The sequence below is a fragment of the Mus musculus genome, chromosome 17 (assembly GCF_000001635.26).
Source record: "Mus musculus strain C57BL/6J chromosome 17, GRCm38.p6 C57BL/6J".
NCBI classification, from domain to species: domain Eukaryota; kingdom Metazoa; phylum Chordata; class Mammalia; order Rodentia; family Muridae; genus Mus; species Mus musculus.
In genome coordinates, this window is record NC_000083.6 from 57,249,251 (window position 1) to 57,271,021 (window position 21,771).

A 21,771-nucleotide genomic window follows, 5' to 3' on the forward strand; every position below is an offset into this window, starting at 1 on the left:
GGAGAGAAATATGGGGTACAAATTTTGAAAATTAATCGAGGCGTACTTTGAGGTGGCGCATGGCCCTTTAATGGGGGGCGGGGCATCATCTGGACTCCGCCCTCAGAGCCCCCCGCTGGGGGCTCGGCAGAGTAGAGGCGTGGAAAGGCACGAAGGGGCGTTGTAATCTAGGCTGGTGGGCGTGGCCTGGCGGCGGGGCGGGGCGAGGTTGGGCACACTGCCCTGGGGCTGAGTCTCCGGTGGAGGGCGGCGGAGACCCGGGCAGGAGGCGGTGGCGTCCTGGGCGGCAAGAGCAGCATGGATTGGGGTACCGAGTTGTGGGTGAGTCTTTTTCCCCAGTTCCCACGGTTCTCCCTTGCTGGGGTCCTGGCTTCTCCGCTCTTTGTCCCCGAAGTACCTTAGCCCGGACTCCACGCTTTCCCTTGCAGCTGATCCCTTGGGTCCCCGCCCTCTGCCCTCCGCACTCACTCAAAAGTTCCTTTGGGACTTTCAAGACGCCCCGAGGACGTAGGGATACTTTGCCCAGGACCCGCATAGGGAAACTGAGGCACAGAGTTGAGAGGAAGACCATCTGAAGAAGTCCCTGGACCAGGCCAGGGAGGGGGGACAGCTGGGTGAGGTCACCTATTTTGAGCGCCCTGGCCTGGCTTGGAGGCTAATCTTACGGCCCCTGGGTCCCTGCCCGTCGCCCGCCTGTCCGGCTGGGAGGGGGAGGGGACCCTTTGGTCACCTTCTGTCCCACGTGGGGCCTTACCGGGTTCCTTCCCCGCTTACAATTGGAACGCTGAGGGGGAGGGGAAGGGGCTATAGGACTCGGCCCCGGGCGCTGGGCGGAGCCACCCCTTACCCGCCTCTTAACCTCACCCAGGAAGCCCTAGAAGTTTCCCTGAATCCTTGTCGGACTATTGACCCCTCCTCTTTCTGGAGGCGGTGCAATCTTAGGATGTAGTGGGGGTGAGCCACTATAGTGGAGGCATCACAGAAGCAGGGGAAACTGAGTCACTCAACTGAGGATCCCGGGGGATCTTGGCGAGTGGGGAAATTTGGCCATAGAGGCCCCCCGACCCTGCTTCCACGCACTTTGAGCTGCACGAACTCATCCCTTCTGTGCCTGATTTTTGTGCCAAGCCCTCTTGATTTTTTGGAATTTGGAGGGGATTAGAGGAGGGGTGAGGGAACTGGCGTGGTTTAGCCTCCTTCCACACCCTTGCTGGCCACCCCGATTCCGAGAGACCCTGCTGTCTGGTTTGGGGCCCTGGCCGTGTTGTCCAGGCCCTTCCCTGGAGGAGGACATGGGGGTTCCCGCCAGCTTCCTGCCTCCCCTGCGCCACGCCGGGGCGGCGCCTGGGGAAGCCAGCCAGCCCTTGCTGGAACCGCTAAGCCCCGAGAGATTGTCCACCCCACCCCACCTCCGCTGTTCCGGGTCGCTGGGATTTCGGTGCCTCCTACCCAGGTGACCCTAACGTTCCCCAATCGCGCTCCTGCAATCAGGATCAGTTTGAGGTGCTGGAACGCCACACGCAGTGGGGGCTGGATTTGTTGGACAAATACGTGAAGTTCGTGAAAGAACGCGCGGAGGTGGAGCAGGCTTATGCTAAGCAACTCCGGTGAGCATGAGGGTGGGTGCTCGCTGCTCTGGGACTCCAAGGGGAGACCGCAGGAGGTCCGCGTTCTTAGCCTCCCTGCCTCTGTCCCAACCTTTAGGAGCCTGGTGAAAAAGTATCTTCCCAAGAGACCTACCAAAGATGACCCTGAAGTCAAGTAAGAATGGGAGGGGGAGGGGCGAGGGAGGGGCTGGAGGCGCAGGTCTCTCACCTTCTTAGAGGCCACTCTACCTCACACTTCCAGTCCCACCTCCTGTTAGTCTGGATGTCCTAAGGTGGAATTTACTCGCTTCCAGCAGGGAGCCCTTTTTGGTTTGTAAATTCTCAGCTTCTATTTTCCCCTCACTGTGCTGTAGCTGAGTTATTTGGGGGCTTCTTATTCTTTATATATTTTGGAGAGCGAGATGCACCCACTTATCCACAGAACGCAAGTCCTCTGGAAGTCAGAGGACAGTTTGAAGGAGTCAGTTCTTGCCTCTCACCATGTGGATCCCAGGGATCAGACTCTGGTGTTTAGCCACAGGCACCTTTACCCCTTATACCACGTCACCAACCCGAGTTTTTATCTTTGAGATAAGGTTTTGGTTGTCCTGTTACTCCCTTTAGCCAGGACTGGTCTCTTAACCCAAGAGCTTTAATGTATCAGTGACTTTGATTGCCTCTGTTCTCATCTGTGAAATGGGTCTGATGGCAGAACTTACTACTCTATCTTGTGTGTTCGAAGAACTGACTTTTTGTGTCTAAAAGCAGTGGACAAAGCTGGGCGCGTTGGTGCATGCCTGTCATCCTAGCCCCCTTGGGTTGGTTCAAGGCTAGCCTCAGCTATGTAGTTAGTTTGAGGGTAGTCTAGGCTACATGCCACCCTGTCTCAAAATTCTAAACAAACAAACAAACAAACTGGTAGCCAGCCTGTAGTTACTTCCAGAAACTTTAACCTTCATTCTAAACCCTTCCCTTTAAAATCTAAAAGGTGAGCTGGGTATGGTGGCAAATGTCTACTGTCCCAGCACTCTTGATTGGAAGATTGTGAGTTCTGGACCACGTTGGGCCACTTAGTGAGACTGTATTTTGAACAAATACACAAATAAAAGTTTTACTCCAAAAAGCTCCAGAAATTAAGGTAGTTGTTTATTTGGTATATCTAGTTTCATTGGTGGCTTGATGTGAATGCTGTTTCAGGGTTTCCGAGGATTGGAAAAAACTGTGTGTGTGTGTGTGTGTGTGTGTGTGTGTGTGTGTGAGAGAGAGAGAGAGAGAGAGAGAGAGAGAGAGAGAGAGAGAGAGTGTGTGAGTGCGTGTGGTCTCATGTAGCCCAAGCTGGCCTCAAACTCACTCTGTAGCCCAGGGTGACCACAAACTCCTGATCTCCCTGCCTCAGCCTCCAGGGTGCTGGGATAGATCTAGGCACTCTACCCACTTAGCACCTCTAGCCCCAGCCCAAGGACTGAAGACACTCCAACAAAGTCATTTCTTTCTGGAACATAGACAGACTTTCTGGTCACTGTTCCCTAATCCAGACAATTTGGATTAAGTGCATAGTGTTTACATCGTAGAGGAGTCCTGAGTCATCTAGAGAGGGTCTGGGCCAGCAGCACAGACTCTGTGCAAATCCTGCTGGTGTATAGAAGGCCTTGAGCATCCTTTATTTTGGTACCCTCTAAGTACCCTAGAAATGGTGGCCATGGCTACTGAAGGATTATCGTATTCATACCTCTAAAGTTTGATAAGGGAGCTAGGCATAGTGGCTTAGGTCTGTAATCTGTGCAGCCAGGAAGCTGAGGCAGGAAGAGCAAGGGGTCTCAGCTAGCCTAGGCTATGTAACTGGACCCTGCTTCAAAACCGAAACAAACACTTGATTCTAGTATTCTGCCACCAGCCAGGGAATGACTAATAGACGATGTTGCAAAGGCTGAGCATGGTGGGCTCACAACTTTAATTCCATCACCTGAGAGGCAGAGACAGACAGAGAGTTTACAGGCTGGACAGAGCTACATAGTGAGACCCTGCCTCAAACAACAACAGTACAGATGTTATAAGCATTGTTCCTCCAAAAATTCAGTTTGCAAAATTCTTCTGAATTAAGGGGCTGGAAGTTAGGGACACAGACTTTTGAACAGATGTAGCTCAAGACTTCGTTCTACTTCTTCCTTTTGCTTTCTCCTTCCTTTTGTCTCTTTTCCTTCCTTCTGCCTTTCTCTCCTTCCCTCCCTTCTGCCTCCCCACCCTCACTTTCTCTCTTTCCAGGGTCTCAAGTAGCAAAGGCAGACCTCAAACTCACTATGTAGACAAGGCTGGCCTTAAACTCTCCATACCTCTGCCCCACCCTGCCCTGGGATGACAGGCCTATGTCACTGTGCCAGGCCAGGTCCATCTCTGGTCCTGAACTCTGTTTGTCTCCTGCTGCCAGGTTCAGCCAGCAGCAGTCATTTGTCCAGCTTCTCCAGGAGGTCAATGACTTCGCAGGCCAGAGAGAGCTGGTGGCTGAGAGCCTCGGTATCCGAGTGTGTCTGGAGCTGGCTAAGTATTCACAGGAGATGAAGCAGGAGAGGAAGATGGTGAGGACCCCCTCCCCCATGCAACCCCTGCTCCTCACTGAGGACCCTGGTGGAACCTCACTGAGGCTCTCCCATTTGTTTGCACAGCACTTCCAGGAAGGTCGTCGGGCCCAGCAGCAGCTGGAGAATGGCTTCAAACAGCTGGAGAATGTGAGTGTGTATGGGGGCAGCTGGTAGCTCAGGCCCAGAAGATGTGTGACTGCTTATTCACAGAGCCACTCAACGTTCTGTGCCCAGGGCCCTTCTCCTTGTGGGGTACTCAGCACACCTACTGAGCCTACACCTTTTATTTTGAGGTGGGGCCTGGAGTAGCCCCGTTGAACTCTATCTGTGTGTGTGTGTTGGGGGGGGGGGATTTGCACATCATGAGGTGCATGTGTGACTAGAAGACATTTCTGGAGTCAGTTTCCTCCTTCCACCTCTGAGGAGTTTCTAGGGATTAAACTCAGGTAACAAGTATCTTTACCTGCCGAGCCATCCTTTTGGTTCTGTTTTGTTTTTTGAGACAAAGTCTCATGTGGTGTTCCAGGTTGGCCTTGAAGTCCTAATCTTCCTGTCTCCTGGTGTTGGTTTGACTGGGCCGATGCACAGCCCATTCTGCTACTGGGGAAGGCAGGTCCTTCACTCCACTTTTGTCTCCCTCGTAGAGTAAGCGGAAGTTTGAACGAGATTGCCGGGAGGCTGAGAAAGCGGCTCACACTGCTGAGCGCCTAGATCAGGACATTAATGCCACCAAGGCGGATGTGGAGAAGGTGTGTATCGGGTGAAGTCCGTGACAGGCCTCTGCCATCTTGAGTGTGGTGAGGCCAGCACCTGACCACGACCTCCACCCTGCCATCCCACTGCCCAGGCCAAGCAGCAAGCTCACCTTCGGAACCACATGGCAGAAGAGAGCAAGAATGAATATGCGGCCCAGCTGCAGCGCTTCAACCGAGACCAGGCTCACTTCTACTTCTCACAGATGCCCCAGATATTCGATGTGAGTGCGTTAAGCTTGTTGACAAAGTCCCTGAATATTCGTTAGCTCCCACTTGGGTGTTAGAATCCCAGCTCCTATGTCCTTATGTGCCTAGATTGAGAGAGTGGAGCCTGCCAGTGTGTTTCCAAGCCAGCTTGGTTTACATAGCAAGCAAGTTCCAGGGGAGCCAAGGCTTAATAGAGAGACCCTGTCTCAAAAGGGTGGAAAGGAAGGAAGGAGTGGGAAAGGAGAGGAGAGATAGAAGGAAGAAAGAAAGGAAGACACTCTTCGATTTTTGAAACTCCTATTCATCCTTCTAAGCCCTAGCTCTAACAAGCTTCAGGTCTCAACTTTCCCTAGCCTTCTTTCCCACTCTCTGTCCCAACCCTGGTGTTAGGATTGTCTATATTCCATGTATTCTTTATCCAGGCTCTGTCTCTTTGTAACCTCCTTTGAGAAGACTCTTCTGAGCTCCTCGGTCCGCTCACCAAACACTCCTGGCCATGCATCGTCACCCCTGCCCCTGGGCTCATGAGGGCAGATCTGATTCTGACTTCCCTATCAAGCCTGGGGCTCGAGGGCTGAAGGCTTCAGTTTGGCGGTGTTTGCAGGGTTGGCTTACTTACCCTTTACTCTCCTCTGCTCTCCAGAAGCTGCAGGACATGGACGAACGCCGGGCCACCCGCCTGGGGGCCGGGTATGGGCTCTTATCAGAGGCTGAACTGCAGGTGGTTCCCATTATTGGCAAATGCTTGGAGGGCATGAAGGTGGCCGCCGAGTCTGTGGATGCTAAGAACGTGGGTACTCAGCATGCGCCCGGGGGGGATGGATGAGGGAGGGTGGCTCCCCAAAGAGTTTCTTAAACTAGCCACTGGTTGCCATTCACTCCGTGTCCCTTCCCAAAGGACTCACAGGTCCTCATCGAATTACACAAGTCCGGGTTTGCCCGCCCAGGGGACTTGGAATTTGAAGACTTTAGCCAAGTTATCAACCGAGTGCCTTCGGACAGCAGCCTGGGCACCCCGGATGGCAGGCCTGAGCTCCGAGCAGCCTCCAGCCGTAGCCGCGCCAAGCGTTGGCCTTTCGGGAAAAAGAACAAGGTGGGGTCCGGAGCTCTTGGGGTGAGGAGTGGGTGGAAAGGGGGGATAGTCAGCCGAGGTCCTCATTGAGTCAGCTCCAGCCACATGGAACACAAAGTCCTGGGGCAGGAATTTTCCTCTTGGCTGTGGGCCCAGGCTGGAGGGAAGGAAACAGAGGAAGGCAGGCCCGAGAGCCTACTCGCTGGCTTCCGAGTCCCTTTGAGCATGAGAGGGGACAGGGTTGGGGGCCTGTGGCATCTTCTGCTGAATCCTAAGACCCTTGAAGAGCTCATGTTGGCCTGACAGCTGTGGCATTGCCACCCAATCCCTGGGAGTCGTCCTTCCCTATCTCCAGCCTCTATGATTTTGGGGACCCTCCACTTCCTGTGCATTTTCTCCTTGGGAATTTGACTTTTAGGGTCCAGTGTATACCTTGACACCCCTTGGTTTATCCCTCCCACAGTTACTCTTTCTTTTAGCTATACCTTGCAGTTGTTTTTTTTTTTTTCTTTTTGTTTTCCCTCTTCTTCTTTTCCATCCCATTTAACTTAGACTTCTCTTACCTGACACCTGCCATCCCTCCTCCCACCTGCCATCCCTCCTCTCTTGAACTTGGACTTCTGGAGTAGGCAAGCACCTGATATCTCCCACCTCTCATCTACCTGCCTGTCCCCCTTAGCCTATGTGTCTGACCACCCTGGTTCTTTAAAAAAAGATTATTGCTTTTATTTATTTGTTTATTATGTGTATGTGTGATTGCTCAAGCACATGTAGATGCCACGGAAGGACTTTCAGGACACAGTTTTCTTCTGGTCCCAGGGATCAAACTTAGGTCATTGTACTTGGTGGTGGCAAGCAGTTTTTTGTACTGAGCCATCGCTTTGTCCCCAGCCTTTAGTTCTGTCATGCACCCCTACCTTCTAGACTGTAATCGCAGAAAGCCTGGCAGGTGTCTCACCTCCTGGGGTCCTGTATGAGTCCCTAAGACTCAAGGGACAAAGAAGGCTTGGGGAGTGACTGGCACCTGCCTCACAGTCTTTAATTTATTAACTTTTTATATTTTGGGGTGTATAGAGGTCAGATGATAGCTTATGGGTATCAGTTTTCTCTTTCTATCCTTGGGTGCTAGAGGTGGAACTCAGAGCTTGGCACAACCCCCTTTCCCTGCTGAGCCCTCTTGCTGGCCCTGGCTCCCCTTCTCTTGCCTTCTCTGGCACCGCCCAAACCTTCCGTTGTTGCTTTTATAGGTGTTTTCTGTGTGATCTTATCATTCAGTTGTGGTTTTCTTATCATTATTTTTCCCTCTTTCTCCATTTTGTTTTTCCTGTTTCCTGTGTCCTGTCCGTCCATCCTTCTCCGACTACATCCTCGCGCCTCCATACCTGACCCCCCTTCCTGGGCTCCCACGGTTAGCCACGTCCCCCATCCCTGTCCCTCCTGGGGGGTCACCTACCCTCCACACTGTCTGATGGACCCTCATCCCCCCGTTCTGGCCGCGACCCCTTGGCCATACTGAGCGAGATCAGTAAGTCGGTCAAACCGCGGCTAGCATCCTTCCGCAGCTTCCGAGGTGGCCGTGGGGTAAGTTAAGGCCGGATGGTGGGACCCTGGGCTCTTTCCTGCCGCCTGCTGGGTCCCCCCCAGATTCCAGCTTTGCTCTGTGCATGGCCTCACTCCCTAAAATCCCTGCTAGGGGAGGAAGGTGGACCTGGTATCTCAGGAGCGAGAGAAGTGCTTGGGAAACATAGGGTCGCAAATCCTGAACTCAGACCCTGTCTCACCTTGCAGACCGTGGCTACCGAAGATTTCAGTCACTTGCCCCCGGAGCAGCAGAGAAAGCGACTTCAGCAACAGCTGGAAGAGCGGAACCGAGAGTTGCAGAAGGAGGAGGACCAGAGGTGAGCGTGTAAGGCTGAAGGAGACCAGAGTTAAATACAGAACTAAGCAAGGCTGCTCAAGGACTGGGGTATAATAGCCTCCTCAGAAGAGCACTTGCGGGCTTCCAGAGGGCCACATCCCTGCTGCTACTGTGTTTCAATGGTGCACAAGTCTCTTTTGCCAACACAATCTGGGCTCTGAAGGTCTTGCGTGGAGGTCAGCATCCTCTTTCTTCATTCTTTTTCTGTGAGGCAGGGTCTTTGGGTCTTTTCGGCTAGGCTGGCAGCCAGCAAGCTCTGGATATCCAGTTTCTGCCTATCAAGGTTGCAGGTGGTGTGTGGCTGTATACCCAACTTTCTACATGGATGCAGGAATCGGAACTCTGGTCCTCAAGGTTGCTCAGTAAATGCTTTTAACCACTGAGCAGTCTCTTCAGCCCCATACCTTGTCCATTTTGTTTGTTCGTTTTTGCTTTTCTTAAAAAGTTAAGTATTTATTATTATTATTATTATTATTATTATTATTATTATTATTATATTCTTTAATCTGTTTTTATGGTCCAGTTTTTATCCCCGTCCTGGTTCACCCTCTGTTCCACATCTCCAAGAGAATATCCCCACCTCCCTACCCCCACCCTACCAGACCTCCCCAACCCCTGGGTCCTCAAGTCTCTTTAGGTTAGGTGCATCTTCTCTCACTGAGTCAAGACCTGGCAGTCCTCTGCTGAATATGTGTTGGGGGCCTCATATCAGCTGGTGTATGCCGCCTGGTTGGTGGCTTAGTGTCAGAGCAATCTCGGGAGTCCAGGTCTGTTGAGACCGCTGGTCTTCCTATAGGGTTGCCCTCCTCCTCAGCTTTTTCCAGCTTTTCCCTAATTCAACCACAGGGGTCACCAACTTCTGTCCATTGGTTGGGTATAAATATCTGCATCTGACTCTTTAAGCTGCTTGTTGGGTCTTTCGGAGGGCAGTCATGCTAGGCTCCTGTTTGTGAGCACACCATAGCATCAGTAATAGTGTAAGGCCTCGGGGCCTCGACTAGGTCTCACCAAGTGGCCCTGGCTGGCCTGGACATCACTATATAGACCAGGCTGGTCTTGAAAGCACAGAGATGTCAAGTGATGGCATTAAGGACCTACACCACCACACTGGCTTCACTTGACATTTTTTTTTTCTTTGAGTCAGGGTCTCTCACTGGGACCTGGGCTTGCTGAGTAGCCTAGGCTGATTGGCCAATGATTGACCACTCACCCAATGCTGGGATTACAAATATGAAGTCTCATGCCAGGCTTTGTACAATGGAGCTGGGAATCAGAGTCCTGCCTTGTGCCTGTGCAGTGAACACTATTGGCTGAAGCCATCTCCTCGGCCACGTCTGATGGTTTTTAAAGGAGATTCCTGCCATATAGCTAGGTGTGGTAGCCTGTGTCTGTAATTCTCTGCATTCCAGAGCCAGAGGCAGGAGAATCCTAAGTTCGAAGCCAGTCTGGGCTTCTTGAGACACTGTCTCGAAACAATAGCAGTGAAGAACAAAAGCATAAAAGCTGGAAAGAGTCCTTTATTTTCCATTTCCTGTAAATCACTCCAGCGGATGGAATCTGGTGAGCCCTTTGTGCGGTCTCTTTCCACGCATCACTGAGCAAAAGACAAGAAAATTACTGGTCCCCACAGTGATCTGACTCAGTGGCTACAGGTACTTGTCACGTAAGCCTGAAGTCCTTAGTTTGAACTCAGATGGTGGAAGGAGAGAACCCATTTCAAACAGGTGCCGTGGCATGTATGATAAGAAATGAATAAGCAAATAGGTAAATTAAAGAATAGCCAGCTTATGGTAATATATACTTTGCCACAACAAACTGTTGAATATAGTTTCTAAGACAGGATTGTTCTCTGTAGTCTAGGAGCTGCCCTTAACAGCACTAGGGGATTCTAGGGGTAGGGGACATGAAAGGGGGGGGGGTGTGATACGTTCCTAACCACGCCCTCAGCCTCTCACTGGGGGACTCTTGACAACGATTCAACCCCTGACCATGCCCCCCAGCCCTCTCTCTCTCTTTTTTTTTAAACTCCCTATGCCCACCCCAAGACAGGGTTACTGTGTGTAGCGCTGTCTGTCCTAGAACTTGCTCCATACACCAGACTGGCCTTTTAAACTTCATAGATCCACCAGCCTCTGCCTCCTAGGTGCTGGGATTAAAGGTGTGCACCACCACCGCCCAGCTTTATTTGTTTTTATAATTCTTATTTAGAGACTAGATCTGGGTAAATTGCCGAGGCTGGTCTGGAACTTTGAATTCTCCTGCCTCAGTTTCCCAAGTAGCTGGAATGACAAAACTGGCACCTAGACTCAGTTTCAAAGTTTTTAGTAGACTGCAAAATAAAACAAAATGCCCATTCCAGAGAGCCTTCCCCCATTAATGCCAAGACAGCTCACTGTCTAATCACCATCAGGAGCTCAGTCAGTCTGAGTCACCGTCTTGATAGGAGGAAAAGGAGAGCCGAGTTATCTAATGCCGAAACCCAAAATATTAACGTGAAAAATCTGCCAGATTGAAAAGGACAAGGAACTCTTTAGTCATTCTTTCCAAGCAACAAAATCCTCTGCCCAGCCTCCTTATATAACAGCAGTGACGCTTGCCACTTGTTAGCAGGTGGCTGGCCAAATTCTGTTTGGCTGCTCACATGTGGCCTTCTCCACAGAATGGAAGTCATGGGACAGAAGCCGTGCTTGGAACTGCATGCAGCCTGGGTGTTTATAGTGGCGTGAAGCATCTGCCTGCCGAGAGTAAAAAAACAGCTGGCTTTTCAGTTGATTTATTTTATCTTTTATCGTGTTTTTATTCATTCTCTTATTTTGTGGATGGGCTTACCCATGATATGGCTCCTATGCAGAAGTCGGAGGACAGCTCGCTGGAGTCGGTGGGTTCTCTCTTTCTACTACATGTGGCCCAGGGATGGAACTCAGGTCATTAGGCTTGGTTGCAGGTGCTTTCATCTGCCGAACCATCTTGCTGGCCCCTTACTTTCATATTTTATTTCGAGAACGGGGTCTTGCTAACTTTTCCAGGTTGCCTTGGAACTTTAGTCTTCCACCCGTGCCTGGCTTGTTTGTTTATTTCACGTGTGTGGTCAGTCATGCTTGCGGTGGCCACAGGCCGACCTTGAGAGCGGCTCCTCAGGTGCTGGGAGTTTCCTCTGTGGGTGTGTATGCAGCCTGTATGTGTATGAGCACGTGTAGCTAGCTGTGCACATGGAGGTCAGAGGGTCTCACTGATGGCTGTTCCATCTCTCTAGCACATTCCCTTGAGATAAGGTCTCTCACTGAACCAGCAGCTGCTCTCATGGCCAGCAGGTCTCTTAGTCGTTGCCTCTTCCTAGCTCTGTCCTGCACAGCACTTGAGTTATAGGCACCCATGTGAGCTGCACTGATTTTTTACATGGGTGCTGGGGATTCAAACTCATGTCCTTAGACTGATGCATCAAGTGCTCTTACCCACAAAGCCATCTCCCCTGTCGGCCTTGTTTTGTTGAGACAGGGTCTTTAACTGACATGCTGCTCAGATGTAACTAGAGTGGCTGGTTTAGTCTTTCTGTCTCTGCCTCCTTGATGCTGGGATTACAAGTGTATGACACCATGCCTGGCTTTTGACCTGGGCACTAGGGATTGAACTCAGGTCTTCTCGCTTATGTGCTTGGGTTACCCACTGAGGTCAACTATAGTCTTGTTTTGATCTTTTTGAGACAGAGTCTCACTAAGTTGCCTGGGTTGGCCTTGAACTCAGTGTTGTAGCAGAGGCTGACCTTAAACCTGCTATCCTCCAGCTCAGCGCAGGGACACAGAGACATTTGTCTCTATCCCCAGAGTCTTGCCTCTCCTTGAGCCTGGATTTTTACTTGGTAAGTCATAAGAGTGTGTGTTTTCCTTCTTTCCTGTCTGTCTGTCTGTCTGTCTCTGTCCTGTCGCAGGGAGGCCCTGAAGAAGATGAAAGATGTATATGAGAAAACACCACAAATGGGGGACCCTGCCAGCTTAGAGCCCCGCATTGCAGAGACCCTGGGCAACATTGAGAGGCTGAAGTTGGAAGTGCAGAAGTATGAGGTCAGAGGCATGGCCTGGGGAGGCCTGGTGGCAGGCAGAGCTGCATGAGTCACTGTGGGGTGGGGGACAGGGAGGTGCTTGGGGGGATAGGATCCAGCTGCCTACTATCTAAGGTTTGGGTGTGCGTGGGTGATGTCATGAGGTGACCCCAGGCCAGAGTGGGATGACCTCAAAACCTTGCTTTGGAACTCATGCTGTGATCTCCAACCAACCCTAGGCTTGGTTGGCAGAAGCTGAAAGCCGGGTCCTCAGTAACCGAGGGGACAGCCTAAGCCGTCACGCTAGGCCCCCTGATCCCCCAACTACTGCCCCACCTGATAGCAGCAGTAGCAGCACCAACAGTGGATCCCAGGACAATAAGGAGAGGTAGGTCGGGAAACCAGAAGAAGTTATGAGGTGTTGGCCTGGTATAGCACTGGCCTAGAATCTCCCAGTGAGGGCCTGTGGATGTGGCCAGGGTGGAGCTCCAGTTTAGAATCCCCCAGTGAGGGCCTGGGGGGCTGGTCAGGGGTGGAGCTCTGTCTAGAATCCCTCAGAGTGGTCAGGGGTGGAGCTTTGCCTAGAATCCCCCAGTGAGAGTTTTGGGTGTGGCAAGGGGGGTGGAGCCCCAACCTCGAATCCCTCAGTGAGGGCCTGGGGGCTGGCTAGGGGTAGAGCTCTGCCTAGAATCCCACAGTGAGGGCCTGGGGGCTGGCTAGGGGTAGAGCTCTGCCTAGAATCTCACAGTGAGGGCCTGGGGGATGGTCAGGGGTGGATCTCTGTCTAGAATCCCCCAGTGTGGTCAGGGGTGGAGTACTAACCTAGAATCCCCCAGTGAGGAGCTGGGGTGTGGATAGAGGTGGAGCTCTGCCTAGAGTCCCCCAGTGAGGGCCAGGGAAGTGATTCAGAGACCCTGGGGGTCATGCTCCTGTCTTTTTTTCCATTTCTCAAGCAGCTCAGAAGAGCCCCCTTCAGAAGGCCAGGACACCCCCATCTATACTGAGTTCGATGAGGACTTTGAGGAGCCTGCATCCCCTATCGGCCAGTGTGTGGCTATCTACCATTTTGAAGGTGGGCCTTTAGCACAAGTTAAATGTTTCTGTTTTGACAAAGGAACTTAGTCTGAAGCCTGTAGCTCGGTGGTAGAGTGCTTGAGCGGTGTCCTTGAGGCTGTCCATTCAGTCTCCAGTATTAGCCAAAGGAAAGACCTGAGGAGTCACCTTAAGGAAGGGTTTATTTTCTTATTTGAAACCATTTTTGTGTTGTGTGTGAGAGAGGTGGGTTCCCTCCTACTGTCTATGTCCTCGGTATCAAACATGACAGCTGGCATCTTTACCCACAGAGCTGCCTCAGACTCTCAATTTTCCTTTGTATAGTACAGGACCCCAACCAGTGGGATGGTGTTGCCCATATTCATGGTGGGGCTTCCCATCTTAATTCAGACAATCTAGAAGCTCCCTCTCGGACATCCCAGAAGTTTGTCTCTGAGATTAGAAGATCCCAGGTTCCCCTTACACCAGGGGATGTAGCAGTTGCTTGGAGCCATGCCTTCTGATCAGATTCATCAAATCTGACCTGCCCCCGCTACTCCCCAACAGGATCCAGCGAGGGAACCGTCTCCATGTCCGAGGGGGAAGACCTCAGCCTGATGGAGGAAGACAAGGGTGATGGATGGACGCGGGTCAGGAGGAAACAGGGAGCTGAGGGCTACGTGCCCACCTCTTACCTCCGAGTCACACTCAACTGAACCCCACCAGAGGGGGACGAGGGGCAGGGCTGTCAGCTGCTGCTTCTGGGCCACAGGGGGGGCCCCCAGGACCTTGCACTTTATTCCTGCCCACGTGGCTTTTGGCTGAGACCTGTGTAACCTGCTGTCCCTCACTCACCTGTCACCTGTCACCCTACGGGGACCCACTTGTGGCTTCCCACGTGGTTGTACATATTTGTCATTTAAGATCTTTCTTCCCGCCGCTTGGCTTGAGCCAAGTTTTGTTTTATATTAAAAAAGTATATATAATTATATAAAGTTCTTGGAGTCTGCACCGCCAGTGTCGGGAATGGACCTTCAAAAGGCATCTCTGTGGAGAGGTGGTTTGGGAGTCGGGTTTTGGATGCTCTTGCAGAGGACCAGGAGTTGGTTTTCAAAAGCAGCTCCCAAAGCTCACAGACATCCAAGCCTAGGCCCCCTCTGGCCGACTCTGGCAGTCGCACTCATACCTGCATGTATCCTGCCCAAGTTAAAATGAGATAAAAGCTTTCTTATGAGCCCCGTGTGGAATAAATGGAGGTGAACCTCGGTGCGCTCTGGCAAGCCTGCCTTGTGCATGTTACCCATGCTTGTGATCTCCATGCTCTAGAACAGGCATGTCTACCTTCCGTTTCCCTAGAGTGCAGAGATTTCCCAGCTGCCGGGATGAGTGGTTCATACTGGAGCGTGAGTGTTGTTCTGTGGATACTTGAGTGGGTTTATTGGTAAAAAGGAGGCAGCTGTTACACCCCAGTCTCTTGGGGTCCATTTTTGTACCCCAGTCTCTTGGGGTCCATTTTTGCACCCCAGTCTCTTGGGGTCCATTTTAAGAGGAAGATTCTTATAAACTTGGACCTGGGAGGGGAGCAGAATTCAAAACAATTTCCCCATAGTTTTCATAGAGCCCAGGCTGGCCTCAAACTTATGTAGCTAAGGATGGTCTTGAACTCCTGATTCTCTCATCTGCATTTCCCAAGTGCTGGCGTGATGGATGTGGGCACCAAGTTCAGTTTGTAGCCTCTTGAATAGCTGGAGGCAGTGTCCTTGGGGTCCCGCCAGTATAAGAGGGATGGGGGATGGGCTCTCAGCCATGAGGTTCTTAGTTGATGGGACAGGATGTGATAGAACTTCTGTATGCGGTCAGCTCTGGCAGCCTGGACTCCCTTGTTCCCCCACAGTAGGCAGTACAGGAAGTTGGTGGTCAGTGTCTCCCATAGTGCTGGGTTGGGTCTGGATCCTGTAGGCAGAGTCAGGTGCCCTGGGGGTGTGGCTCAGGCCTCTCCCATACCTGTCCTTTAATGCTAAGAACTTTGACCTGGTAGGAGCCATGGGGGAGTGCCTGGGCAGGGGTTAGCAGAAGGGTACAGGAGAGCAGGTTGCAGGACAACCATGGGGCACAAGGGTGGCCAGTCTGGATGCTCAGTGCAGGGGTCCCTGCCTTAGGGGACATGCCTGGAGGGTGGGATTGAGGGGCATGTCCACCCAGCTTACCCCTTTTGAGGGTGGAGACATCTGAGGTCTTAGAAATGACCCAGCATAAGAGTCTTAGCAGTTGGGTTGGGCCCAGCAAAGAGATGGGATTCTGACTAGGGAAGGGGTCTTGGAGGGGATGGATCCCAGTGATCATCCGGGAGATCTTCCTAGGCCAGAGGTTGGAGTGAGACACCATGGTTGTAGCTCTGCTGGCTCAGTGGTCCCTTTTATTGTGGGAAGCAATATTTGGTGTTCATGACTGCAGTTAGACCCCTCTCCAGGGGTGAGGCGTCCCAGCTGGGTGAGACTGGAAAGCTTAGCCTAAGAGGCCTCCAAGGGACCCTTGTTCACCTTGCAGGCGCTGGGCAGCCGCCCTGCGAAACAGGGGTGCATCGTGGGCCACCTTGGTCCAGCCGCCCAGAGGTTTCTTCACCCTCCAGCAGGCGCACTCTACTGGCTTGCAGGGTACTGTGGGCAGAGTAGGATCTGGGCTGGGGACTGGCATAGGGCAGAGCCTAGGTGGAGCAAGGGCGTGGTCAAAGACTTGCGGGGAGTGGAAGGGCGGGGGCGTGGCGAAGTCAGGGATAGGAGCAGAGCCTAGGGAAGGGGAGGGTGCTTAGGATTAAGGAAGGATTTAGTTAAAGGAGGACCTAGGATGAGGCCAGGGAGGAATCTAGGACCTAGAGCAGGAGCGAGGAAGACTAGAGTGACTCGAAGAAATGGCAGGGGAGGAGCCTAAATAGCAAGGAGGGCTGGGAGGGGAAGCCTGGATCTGGGAAGGAGGCTAGGACAGGGGAGGAGCATATGACAAAGGTGGTAGCACAGAGCAGGAAGCCTAAAAGGGGGGGGGGGGGGAACTTAGGGCCGGGAGAGGATCAAGGAGCAGAATAGGAACCTAGGGTTGGTGGAGGTGGCTAAGCAACCCACTTCCTGCCTTCCCTCCCATCACAAACTCTCCTGCTGTCCCCAGACCCTTGCGTTCCACCTCTATAGAACTGAGGTGTTGGCGCTGGCCGGGGAGGCCCCTGGAAGAGCTCACAGCCGCTCTGAAAGGCCTGGTGGAGTTGGCACTGGTGCTGAGGCCAGGAGCGACAGGGGATCTGCTAGGACTGGCTGGAGTCATGGGTGCCCTGCTCATGCCCCACCTGAGTTGGGAACAGGGATGGAGAGGAAGCCATGCAGGGTGTAGGTGACAGGAAAGAGAGGGTGTAGGTGAGATTCCTGTCTCAGTATCCAGGTGTCACAGGCTTGAGAGCACCTGGCGTCATCTACGAAGGTGCCACATGGAGGCTGCGCTCTGGTCTTTAAACAAGAGCTAAAGTCTCTGATGCAGGCTCTAAATGAAGGTTCAGGTGAGAGGCCTTGACTGTGCCTTACCTGCCTAGAGCTGTTTCTTAACCTTAGCTCTCCCTTCCTAGTCACCTTCCTTCTCGGCTTCCCACCACCAAGCCTCTGGCTCTGGATAGCTTAGTCTGGGAATTTTTCTCTGCGTGCTGGGCACTGGGGGGGGCGGGGGGGGGAGTTCGCAGGATCTGGGGGAGCTATTTGGAGGCCAGGGAGGGTGACCAGAGTGGCTTAGAGGGAGCCTTTGCATGAAGCTGTCCATCAGAGACTCTGAGACTGTCTGTCATAGTTCCTAGGTGAGGCAGACCCTTCAGCAAGGTGGGTTCACTGTCTGCAGCGTGCAGGGCAGATCCAAAAGCAGGGGGTGCTTCGAAGACAAGGAGAAATAGGGTTGTGTACAGAGAAGGCAGCTCGGCAGAGGGGCTGGGAATGAGACGCAAGCCGCTGGCTTTCCTGCTTCAGCTACTGGTTCAGCCCAGTAACTGAGGACGTCTTCCCAGCGTCTGCAACCTCAGAGATAAACCTTCAACACTTTGGGAGCGTTCTGAATTCTGGATACTGGCTTTAAATTTGAAGGTGTTTGTGTCTGTGTGTTTGTGGGTGTGCACACACATGTATAAGGACGCCAGGGGATGGCATTCCAATTGTCCCTCAGGCGCCCACTGTTTGGAGAGGTGTCTGTCACTGGCCTGGAGATTCCTGACTAGGTCAGGCTGGTGAGCCATTGAGCCCTACCTGTCTCTAATAAAAATGTACCAGCAAGCTTGACTTTTTAAAGCATGGGCTCTGAGCTCAGGTCCTCATGCTTGGGCAAGCACTTTACCCCCTTGTAGCATCTCCCCAGCCTTTTTCCTTCCTTCCTTCCTTCCTTCCTTCCTTCCTTCCTTCCTTCCTTCCTTCCTTCCTTCCTTCCTTCCTCCCTCCCTCCCTCCCTCCCTCCCTCCCTCCCTCCCTCTTTCTTTCTTTCTTTCTTTCTTTCTTTCTTTCTTTCTTTCTTTCTTTCTTTCTTTCTTTCTTTCTTTCTTTTTCCGAGAGAGAGGGTCTTGGTGGATAGTGTAGGTTGACTTGAATCAGAGACCCTCATGACTTTACCTCTCTAGTAGCTGGGCTGACAAGGCCCAGTGCATACACACACTCGAATGCACACTTATGGCCCTGTGTCAGTACAGTAGAACCTCTCAGTTGACCAGAGCAAGAAACCAAGAGGTGGGGCCAGGGGACTGAGCTCACTTAAGGGAGAGTGGCAGAGCCAATCTCTGAGCCATTGGCACTTTGGGGACCCCTCACCTGCTCTGGTGCCATCTTTACCTCTTCCTGAATGGTACAGACCTGCTGTCTGACTGGAGCTCCCCTTGCTAGGCCTAGTCAAAAAAGGTTTAAAGGGCCGAGGGACCATCCTGAGAGGAGAAAATGCCACCAACAAATATCATCAATCTGCCAGCCACATCCGCGATGGCATTTCTCAGTTCTTAGTTATGAGACTAGACCAGCAGAGGTGGAGGCAGGGGGATCAGTAGCTCAGGGTCATGCTCCACTACACAGGGACTTTGAGTCCATCCTGGGTCCCGTGAGACCCTGTCTGAAATACGACAGAAGAACCCTCCATACCGAGTACCTGAAAGGCCTGGCTGCAGCCCGGCTGTCTGTGAGCACATCCTCACTGAGGCTGAGCATCAGTGGCCTCTGATGACTTAACAGGCTTGGAGACCACAGCTCCTGTGGCCTGGGACAGTGGGCACCTGCAAGTCATGTAACTTTGGACCAGGCCAAACATGCTGGCAAATCTCTCATCTTTGAGCGGAAAGAGGGCCTGATGGCGGCCAGGCCTGGGATGCAGTGCTACTTGGAACACCTCAAAATGTAGAGTCTTGCCTCGCCAATGGTAGGAGATTACCTCACGGGACTCTGAGTCATGAACAAGGAAGTCACCATCTTGTTGTAGAAGGGCTTCAGTTTCCTGATGATGCTGAACAGGTGGCATGTGTCCAGACCCCTCCCCTTCCACACTGGACAAGAGCCACCCTGAGTCAGAGGCTCCACCCAAGACCAAGGCCCCAGTCCCTCACTGGGGAGGTGAGAGGTCATGGCAGGGTGAGGAGGAATGTCTTTACTCCTAATCCATGCCCCCAGCCCCTCACTAGGAGATTCTAGGCAGTGACTCTGCTCTTGAGCCATATTCACAGTCTCAAATTGTGGGGTTCTGGGCCAGTGTTCTACTGCTGGGCCAGGACTCCAGAATTACTGAGTTTGTAATTTTTTTTTTTAAGAGAAACTCTATGTGATCCAGGGTGGCTTTAAACGGTAGAGCCTTTGGAGTACTGTGCTTGTAGGTGTTTGCTACTTGGTGTTTTTACTTGGCTCTAAGAAGTATTTTTTTTTTTTTTTATTTTGACAGGGTCTTACTACATAGCCTTGGCTGATCTGGAACTCACTCTGTAGACCAGGTTGGCCTTTAACTGGCAGAGATCAGCCCACCTCTGCCTTCTGAGCACCGGGATTATAGAATGTACCACCACACCAAACCTGAGAGGAATTCTTTGATTTCCACTCTGATTTAGAATCTGAGTATCATCGCTTCTCGGCCTTTTGGCTAAGATCAAGTATAGAATCTGAGTATCAGAGAAGACAAATTCATTGTCCATAGTCCCAAAGAATGTAAGTCTAGGACCTGGACGCAGAATGTCTGGCTTCTGGGCAATCACCTTAGCTCCCTGTCTGTCATAGTTTAGTGTAGTTAAGTGGGGGTATGGTACCTCTGCTCAGTCTCCATTACCATCCTCAGCGGTATCCCAGAAAAGGTGGATTTCAGTTCCGAGACTGACAGCGCCTACGTATCCAAACTTCAAGAGTGTCTCTGGTCCTCCAGCCCACCTAGTTCCAACAGACCCTGGCTCCAAATTGCTCATCTAAGATGAAGGATTTCTCACATCAGAGTGGGAGAGACTTCCCACCAGCCCGCAGGGTCAATACCTCTCGTCAAGGTCTCAGGGCTGGCGGCAAGGTTATCTTTCTCTTGTAGTGCCTGCTTGGAGCTCTTGGTGGAGGGCATCAGGGATGAGCCTGTCTCAGTCTTTCACAACTGCAGAGTGGGAGCACTGAGTCCTGCACACTGAGGGGCTGGGTGTTACCCTTGCACCGTTATCTAACTTTTGAAAGCGGCAGATTCAGTCATTCATCTGCTCTAGTCAGTTTTTTAAATGTCAACTTTACACAGCACAGAGGCACCTTGGAAGGGCGTCTCAGGTGAGGGCTTGACCTGATCAGATTTAGCTGTGGGCACGTCTGTGGGGGATTGTCTTGATTGTTAATTGTGAAGAAGGGCACAGACCCTCTGTGGGTAGCACCACTCATTCCCTGGGAAGGTGGTCTTGGGCTGTATGAGGAAGCTAAGTAACTGTGTGTGTGAGCCAGCAGGCGGTGTTCCTCCAGTGGGGGGCTGTCACCCAGAAGCTGCAGCAATCCTCTCCTAAGCTGCTTGTGGTCAGCGGTTCATCCCAGTATCAAGAATGAAGCCAGAAGGAGCACACATTCAGCACACAGAGCACTGGGCTTCATTATGACATCTTCAACCTGCTTATAATATTCTGCTCATAGTCACCCCATCACCCCTCTATTATTTAAAGATTTGTGTATATGTGTGTGCATGTGTTTATGTGTGTGTGCATGTATATGTGTGCACGTGTGTGTATATGTGTGTGCTCCTGGGTACGTGCAGGTGTCTGCACCCTTATGTGCATGTTGAAGCCAGAGGTGGCTATTGCATTTCTATTACTCTCTGCCTTATTCCTTGAGGCGGGGGTCCCTCAGCGAACCAGAAGTTTGGCATTTTGGCTAGGCTGCTTGGCCAGTGAGCTCTGGGGACCTGCCTATCTCTGCCCAATGCTGGGTTTACCCAATGCTGGGTTTACCGGAATGTGTAATCATGGACAGCTTTTCACATGGGTGCTGGGGACATGTGTGCCAGCATTCTTTCCCACTGAATTACATCTGCCCATTGTCACCCTCTCCCGTCTGCACCCTCCATTGTGCTGGTTCTCCTTCACTTCTAAGTAGTTCACCTTTTAACTTCATGGCATATATGTGCCTGTATGTACATCTAAGTATCTGATCATATGTAGTTTACAAACAAGAGAAGAAACAGGGTATTTGTTTTTCTGGGTCTTGCTTATTTTAATTAACACAACAAATCTCCAGTCCCATCAGTTTTCCTGCAAATGACATATTTTGTTTTTTATAATTGCACGATACTCCATTATATATACACCAGATTTCCCTTTTATTACTCTCCAGTTGTTTTTGGAGATAAAAATCTCATGTAGGCCAGGCTGTTCTTAAACACTTTCCTCCACTTCTTGAGTCCACATGTCCTTCCTATTTATGTGTTGATGGACATCTATGAAGATCTACACTGGTTGTTGTGAAGAATCCACATAGCACTACTGCTCAAATGACATACTAGATGAGATGAGCACATGTGTGCGTGCACACACACACACACACACACACACACACACACACGCGCGCGCACACTGAATGCATATGATAAATTAAACAAGCAATTTGGAGCCATATTTGCATATATATATATATATGTTCTTATATATATATGTTCTTAAATATATATGTTGAAAGAGGGTCACATTGTGCAGCCCTTGCTGGCCTGGAATCAGCTATGTATTCCAGACTGGCCTGGACATCACAGAGATCTGCCTGTTTCTGCTTCCTGAGTGTTGGAATTAAAGGTGTGAGCTAGTATGCTTAGCTAATTTGTGTGTATGTATGTGTTGCTGGGTTTGAACCTAGGGCTTCCTAGGTCTAGGCAGGTACACTGACACTGAGCTACCTCCCAGTCCTAAGTATCTCACACTGGCTATATTCGCACTGGGGGTTGAGCCAAATGAGATAATTTTGTATATAAATAAATACAATACAGTTATTTATAAATAAATATATATTACAGAAAACAAAATGATATATACTTGTCCTACTTTGTTGCTGTGAGCAAACCCTGATCACAAACAACTTGTGAGAGTAGAGGATTTATTTGGGTTATACT

At 51.4% G+C, this 21,771-nt stretch overlaps 1 protein-coding gene and 2 pseudogenes across 6 annotated transcripts in view; 2 read left to right on the forward strand and 1 right to left on the reverse strand.

Annotated features, from left to right (window-relative positions):
* Trip10 (thyroid hormone receptor interactor 10) overlaps positions 1 to 14,447 on the forward strand; it is a 30,478-nt gene extending 16,031 nt beyond the window's left edge. Inside the window, exons 1-15 of one of the 6 annotated variants that reach the window (NM_001242389.1) lie at positions 201 to 321; positions 1,492 to 1,607; positions 1,705 to 1,761; positions 4,012 to 4,159; positions 4,247 to 4,309; positions 4,807 to 4,911; positions 5,010 to 5,138; positions 5,768 to 5,914; positions 6,023 to 6,217; positions 7,610 to 7,777; positions 7,985 to 8,094; positions 12,040 to 12,172; positions 12,390 to 12,538; positions 13,104 to 13,222; positions 13,750 to 14,447. In NM_001242389.1, the coding sequence (NP_001229318.1) occupies positions 298 to 321; positions 1,492 to 1,607; positions 1,705 to 1,761; positions 4,012 to 4,159; positions 4,247 to 4,309; positions 4,807 to 4,911; positions 5,010 to 5,138; positions 5,768 to 5,914; positions 6,023 to 6,217; positions 7,610 to 7,777; positions 7,985 to 8,094; positions 12,040 to 12,172; positions 12,390 to 12,538; positions 13,104 to 13,222; positions 13,750 to 13,898 (1,812 nt within the window). In that variant the 5' untranslated portion in view covers positions 201 to 297 and the 3' untranslated portion in view covers positions 13,899 to 14,447. Of the gene's footprint in view, positions 1 to 140; positions 322 to 1,491; positions 1,608 to 1,704; positions 1,762 to 4,011; positions 4,160 to 4,246; positions 4,310 to 4,806; positions 4,912 to 5,009; positions 5,139 to 5,767; positions 5,915 to 6,022; positions 6,218 to 7,609; positions 7,778 to 7,984; positions 8,095 to 12,039; positions 12,173 to 12,389; positions 12,539 to 13,103; positions 13,223 to 13,749 lie in introns of those variants that run through there. The other 5 variants (NM_001242390.1, XM_006523400.3, NM_134125.4 and 2 more) reach the window with 5 other exon arrangements.
* On the reverse strand, positions 14,709 to 18,695 carry Gm46575 (predicted gene, 46575; annotated as a pseudogene).
* Gm52326 lies at positions 19,286 to 19,418 on the forward strand (annotated as a pseudogene).
* Positions 19,419 to 21,771: the final 2,353 nt, after the last annotated feature.